The sequence below is a fragment of the Poecilia latipinna genome, unplaced genomic scaffold, assembly GCF_001443285.1.
Source record: "Poecilia latipinna isolate Pla-1442-1.1 unplaced genomic scaffold, P_latipinna-1.0 Scaffold157, whole genome shotgun sequence".
NCBI classification, from domain to species: Eukaryota; Metazoa; Chordata; class Actinopteri; order Cyprinodontiformes; family Poeciliidae; genus Poecilia; species Poecilia latipinna.
This window is the reverse complement of record NW_015112773.1, coordinates 636,941-643,430: the sequence shown is the minus strand read 5'-3', so window position 1 is coordinate 643,430 and position 6,490 is coordinate 636,941. Positions and strand designations below refer to the sequence as shown.

Genomic DNA, 6,490 nt, shown 5'->3' with positions numbered 1-6,490 from the left:
TAAACCCCCCCCACAACCCCCTTTTTTTTCTTACCCCTTTTTTTTTTTTTTTTTTTTTTTTTTTTTTTTTTTTTTGGGGGGGGTGAGGGTTCACCTCCCTTTTTCACACTTTTACAAGAGTTTGTTTGTGTTTCCAGACCAGAGAAACCCTCCAGCAGGCCCTAGAGAGCCTGAACATGAACGGCTGCTCGGTGGAGGACCTCGGCCTGGACTTCACTCTGCCTGGCTTCCCAAACATCGAACTGAAAAAGGGCGGGAAAGACGTGCCAGTCACAATCTACAACCTCGAGGAGTACCTCAGGGTACAGCACCGCTGTGTCTCACTGTTCTGCTCGTTTTTGGTTTTTTTTAGTCCTACTGTGGATTTATGATTTTATTCTTACTTTGAGTTTTGCGATTTTTTTTTTAGTTGGTGGTGTACTGGACCTTAAATGAAGGAGTATCAAGACAGTTTGACTCATTCAGGGAAGGGTTTGAGTCGGTCTTCCCTTTGCATCACCTGCAGTATTTCTACCCTGAAGAGGTAAGAAACGTCACTGTTTCTAATTTATTTTGATTTATTGCATTTCTCTGTCCTCTAAACAATGTTTGTTTGAGGATATATAAACCTGGAAAATTTGACTTGAAATAATATCCCAAAGTTTTGTGCGGTTTTATGTGAAGATGAGCTGTATTTAAAAAAACAAACAACAAAACACCTATTTTGTTATAAATGTTACCAAAAAAAAGTAACGTTTTCCCACTGGTTACAAAATACAGTGTACATATATTGCTAAATGTTGCAAGTTTTTCCCCCTTGTGAACTGCTAAATAAATGAATTTGTCCTTTTGTTCAGTAATAGAAAAAAAAAGTAGCATCTAGTTAAATTTTTTTCTTCTTCCATGTTTGTTTTAGCTGGACCAGTTGCTGTGTGGCAGTAAATCAGAGACGTGGGATGTGAAGACGCTGATGGAGTGCTGTCGACCGGACCACGGCTACACGCATGACAGGTAGGATTAATTTATGACGCAGTTTGATTACAGCTCGGTTCCGCTCATACCTCAACTCATTAATTTGGCTTTAAATTATTAAATGTTTGTGCATATCAGCCTTACTAGCTCTGAACATGCAGCCAGAGCTATAATGGAGTCAAATATGCTTAGATTAATGCATATTGTTTAATCTGTACCAAGTTCTCTTTTTCTTTCTTTCCGCTTCACAATTATGCACTTTGTTTTAGAGCAACAAACGCACAATAAACTGAAGAGGTGTGAAGATATGTTTCCCCCTTCCTGATTTCTGATTATTTGCGTGTTTATCAGACTTCAGCGTTGAAGGAGAGCTGTACTTCATTTAAAAAAAAAAAAAAAAAATCAGCATTTTGTGTTTACTTGTGTTGTCTGACTAGTGTTTAAATTGGTTAGATTTTCTGAAACGTATAAATATGTCAAACACGCAAAAGATAGGAAATCAGGAAGAGGGCCATCCATGCCACTGTGCAAGTTTTCACTGTGACAAACTTTGGAAAAATTGATTGGCTATAAATACATGAGCAGAGCACGTTATCAGTCAGTACATCACATTTCACCTGATTGAAGCTACAATTTCCAGAGTCATATGAATAACTCTTCTTCTTCAACGTGCACGTTCTTTGTTCTTGCTACAGCCGGGCCATCCGGTTCCTGTTCGAGGTGTTGAGCAGCTTCGATGCCGAACAGCAGCGGCTCTTTCTCCAGTTTGTTACTGGAAGCCCGAGGCTGCCTGTCGGAGGTGAATAACAAAATAAATTTAAAAAAAGATGTATTAGCTAAAACAAGCCCACGCTGTAATTTTCCTCACATTTAACGTGGATGTCGTCATCGCCAGGTTTCCGGAGCCTCAACCCCCCTCTGACAATTGTGAGGAAGACGTTCGAGTCGACGGAGAACCCCGACGACTTCCTGCCCTCAGTCATGACCTGCGTCAACTACCTGAAGCTGCCTGACTACTCCAGCATAGAGATCATGCGAGAAAAACTGTTGATTGCTGCCCGCGAGGGCCAGCAGTCGTTCCACCTTTCCTGATCTCGCCACCTCTCAAATACAAATGCCTTCTTCAGCAACTGATAAAAATCATTACTTCCTTAAGTTTTGTTTTGTAATCTCACACACCGAGGCTACGGGGATAGCCTTGTTGTTAGAGAAAGCAGCTTGCAGAAAAAGTTAAGACTTTAAATATATATTTGCTGCCCCCTTGTCTCTCCAAAAAAAAAAAAATTATAAAAACAAAAAAGTGGAAGTGTGTTTCCATGACTCAGAACATAAGATATAAAAAAAGAGAGAATAAAACCTATATCAGTAGTGTTAAAAAGATGAAAACATCTGGGTGACATTTTAAATTGCATTGCTATGTGATATTTAAAAAAAAAATAAATAAAAAAAAGAGAGAAAAAAAAGGGATGTCTCCTCTCCAGAGTGGCGGACGGCTTACTGGGCGTTAGGGGAGGAAGGGGAGGGCGATTTCATTGAGCAGGCTAGGTTTACTTTAGCTCCAAAGATCATTTGTACAGACAAATTTGCAGACTTTGCTCATTCTACACATTTGATAGAATAGTTCTTTGTTTTCCATGTCTCCCCCTCAGTTCATATGTTGGCATTTTGTTCTGTATTATATCGGCCCCCAGTCTGTGTGTTGCATTTTGGTTCGGCTTCCTCCCCCTCTGTGTGTCTTTGCTTCCAGTGTTGAAAACGAGAGTTGCCGTTGGTTGAATGCAGGTAGTGATAAGATCATATTATCTGTTTATTTTTATTTCTCCCCACTGCCCCCCCATACACCATCTACCCAAGTTGGGACTGTGTTCTGGCCTCCTTTATTATAGAGTTTCAGCTTAAATGAAGAGTTGTAACCCATGTGTTGACCAGGTAAATTTGTTTTGCTCTTATTTTGATAGAGTTAGTGTCTTTCTGTTTGGCCCTACTGGATGTGTAGGGTGACGTTGGTAGACCAAGCTCTGAGCAACCCTCAACACAAAATGTAGCTGGGCACAAAATTAATTGGCTGGTCTCATTTTATCGTTTCTTGGCCAGATGGCATTTCAAGTTCATTTATGGAATAAAGTATATATGCAGTTTCACACCATGTTTGAGGTGAGAATGTCTGCTTTACCTTTTTTTGTTTTTTTAATTTTCTATATTGTCTTTTTTTTTTTTTTCTTGCTGTAGTTGATTTTTTTTTTCTTTGCACTGCTGGCTTGGAACAAACCGTGGTGTGCACTTGCAGTCTGTGGCCAGGGGAGGGCGCCACTGTATGCTCTCCTGGCCCAATCGTTCATGTGCTGGTTTCTAAGATCTGCAATAATTTACTTGCATCAGGTTCATGTTTTTACCTGAACATAAATAAAGTAACTGTTTGACTCATTGGCTTATAGTTTTGATTTTTTTTTTCTTACCCACCCTGTTTGTTTTACTACTGAATAGTTATTACTCAAATTCATTCCTTTACCTCATTTGTTTCCCTGGCAGGTGCATCTTAAAAAAGAAAAATCCGAAGGTTCAGTAAATTTTGCCACGCATTTCAGAAAGTGAAACTCATGTTGTATTGATTAATTGCACATGAAATGTATTAAGGCTTTATTTCATGTGATTTTGAAAATGGTTTACAGAAAATGAAATGACAAAATGTAATGTCTCAGAAAATGTTAACTGTCTTGAAATGGAGACTATTAACTCAAAATACCTGCAAAGGTTTCCTGAGCTTTACAAGAAATAAAGGCTTGGAAATATATCGATCTTTATAAAGTTTCACTTTTAAAACGGGCAAATATTGAGCTTTTTAATCTTGTGGTTTTTATCTGTTCGTGTTTTGTGTTGGCAGGGTTTATTAACAGCTGCTTGTTACAGGTTTGGACTTTTTCCGACCGCTGTGTCCTAAAACCCTGAGCTCAAACAACAAAAGGCTTAGGCTGTGATTAAATCTTACACAATATGTGTGTGGGTGTTGAAATAAGCAATATTAAACCATAATAAGTCCTTATTCCCTGGGTATTTTTATCAACTTAATTATTTTACTTGTACTCTTACTGTTTTATCAGACCACATGCTTTGCATTGTCCTAATCCAGGAGTCGGCAACCTTTAACAAGCCAGACATTTTTTTTCCTTCAGCTTCAACTAAATGTAAGAGCTGCAAAACCTGTGTGGGAAAAAAAGTGCAGATATGTAATTTTATAATCATTTCCCATCTGACCTGAACTGTAACTTTACAAGGTACCCCAAGTTGTTTTTGGGTTTTTCTTTTTTTTTTTTTATTACTCTGAACCACCTTAAGCATTTGTGGCATAGATTCAGTAATTAGTTGGAAACGTTCCTCATACAGACTCTGAACATCTATGATGTTCCACCACATCCTGAAGGAGCTCTGCTCCTTATTCAAACTGGCTCTAAAAGTTTTTTAATCCAGCAGATTGAATCAAGATATTGACTCGCAGCATTCAAAAATAAAATAAAAAATGCTCAACATAGTTTGTTTTCGACCTACAGGTTCTTGTTGAGCACCTTCTAATCTTTTATTTAAAATGTACATGAATCAAGTTTCCTTCCATACAAAACTCCATACTCGCTCACACCTGGATCCTCACCTTTTATTCACGGAGACGTTCCTACGGTTTGATACGAATCCACTGGAAGGTTAAAGATTTGTGTCTTCTGGTATCGGAACGTAAACGGAGCAGCACCAGTAAGAGTGAAAGTGTCCCAGTTGGAGTTTGGTCCTGAACAGGGTGAAGCATCTCAGGAGGGAGCTAATAATAGCTTCCCACTGACTCTCCATCCACTCTGACGGAGCCTGAATGTCTGAATGAGGACAATGGAAAAAAACGGATTCCTACATCCGTTCCCAAGTTACTCATGATGTGAAGCTGTTGTGTTTAATGGCCGCTGCAGGGAATATCTTTTTTTTTTAATCTTTTTTATTTTATTTGTTGTCTTGTATAGCTTTGGATGTTAATTTTATTCCTGTTACCATACAGATCATTTCACTGGCTTTGATCGACTTTCACCCTTTATACCGCCACCTACTGGGCAGCCAGTACGAGTTCACAAAAGGAAAAGATCCAATCCCCTGTGACTCGGCAGTCGCTGAGAAATATTTTATCCAGTTCTTTTAAGAGCAGAGTTGTCCAAAGTGAAACCCAAGGTAGATTTCTCCCCTCCTATTATGTTATTATGCACCTTCTAATTTATATTATTCAAAAATAGTATAAATTTAGACGACAACTCTGGTGATTGATTCATATGAAGATGTCAAAGAAAACAAAATTAAAGTAAGATTGTTTGAGATGTTCAGTATTTATCTTTTATTAAATATGCTTCCAGCTATTTTTAATTTAATAGTAAGCACGGCCACAAATTTCCAGATTACTCATTGAGAAGCAGTCTGAGGCTCACAGATTCATGAAACCTGGCAAACTACAGCAAGGTCTTTAAGGAAAGAATGACCCAAATCCTGCTCTTCATCCTTAGAGTAGACTTTTTTTTTTTCTAGACCAAAAACAAAACTAGGAAACTGTTTCCCTTTTCCTTTTAACAAGGCAGCACTGTTTTTGTGTCAGATCTACAGGTACATTACACTACTTTTAATTTTAGGTCAGTAAAAAAAAAAAAAAAATGCTCTAAAATTGTTTTGGCATTGTCTTTGTGGAGAATATTTTGGGTTTTGTTCTCAACATTGTTGCTATTCCTGGACCTTCCAGGACGTTTCACTTTTACGTCAACCGAATCTTGTTTTATTTGGACACCACTTTGTGTTCGCTTTGGTCAGCAGAGCTTTCACCTTCGAACTTTCCCACGGACGTCGTTTCTGTTGAGTGTCTTTGTTATTTTTGAAGCGTAACCTCTGACCTTAATTGAGATCTTCAGATGTCACGTTGGGTGGTTCTCTTGTGACCTCCGAGTTGATTCACTGGAGTTTTCTTGGAGTAATTTTAGCTGGTTGCGGGCTTTTTTTTTTAATCCTTTACAGACAATCAATTGTTTCTATTCTGGTCTTGGACACGATCGGAGCTCGATGTGTTTCTCTTTTAGAGGTTTTGGCCTGCTACCTCTTGTCAGGTTCTGTGGTTCAACAACTCTGGCAGTAACCAGGCATAGGTGCAGCTAGTGAAACTAGAAACGAGAAAAGGCTGGTTGTAAATGTTTTTTTGTCTTGTCTTTCTGTACTGAGTACCTTGTAATTAAAGCCGATAAGCTGGAAAAACCAGCTGAAGTCGTGGTGCAGCTGAAGTTTATCTCCGCCGTGTCTCTGTTTTCCTGGCTTTCTCCGTCTTTTCTTTCTCAGCCCAGCCTTTTCGAAGTCATGAATGATCAGACTCCAAATGAGGAGGAGGTACTCGGCGCAAAGAGTGTGTGTGAAAGACAAGGGAGGGAGGAGTGTGCGTGAAGGTGATCGTGGGGAAGGGGAGGAGGGGGATGTAGGAGGGTGCTGGAGTGTCGTCAGTGATCATCGTCACTGTGACTCACACAGAGACAAGAGCCAA

The 6,490-nt window shown here is 39.2% G+C and overlaps 1 protein-coding gene across 8 annotated transcripts in view; it reads left to right on the top strand.

Annotated features, from left to right (window-relative positions):
• The window catches only part of trip12 (thyroid hormone receptor interactor 12), a 31,551-nt gene extending 29,256 nt beyond the window's left edge, over positions 1–2,295 (top strand). For all 8 annotated transcript variants that reach the window (XM_015029591.1, XM_015029584.1, XM_015029588.1 and 5 more), the window contains 5 exons: positions 138–302; positions 410–523; positions 896–990; positions 1,647–1,750; positions 1,847–2,295. In XM_015029591.1, the coding sequence (XP_014885077.1) occupies positions 138–302; positions 410–523; positions 896–990; positions 1,647–1,750; positions 1,847–2,043 (675 nt within the window). In that variant the 3' untranslated portion in view covers positions 2,044–2,295. The remainder of the gene's footprint in view (positions 1–137; positions 303–409; positions 524–895; positions 991–1,646; positions 1,751–1,846) is intronic.
• The last annotated feature ends 4,195 nt before the right edge of the window (positions 2,296–6,490 follow it).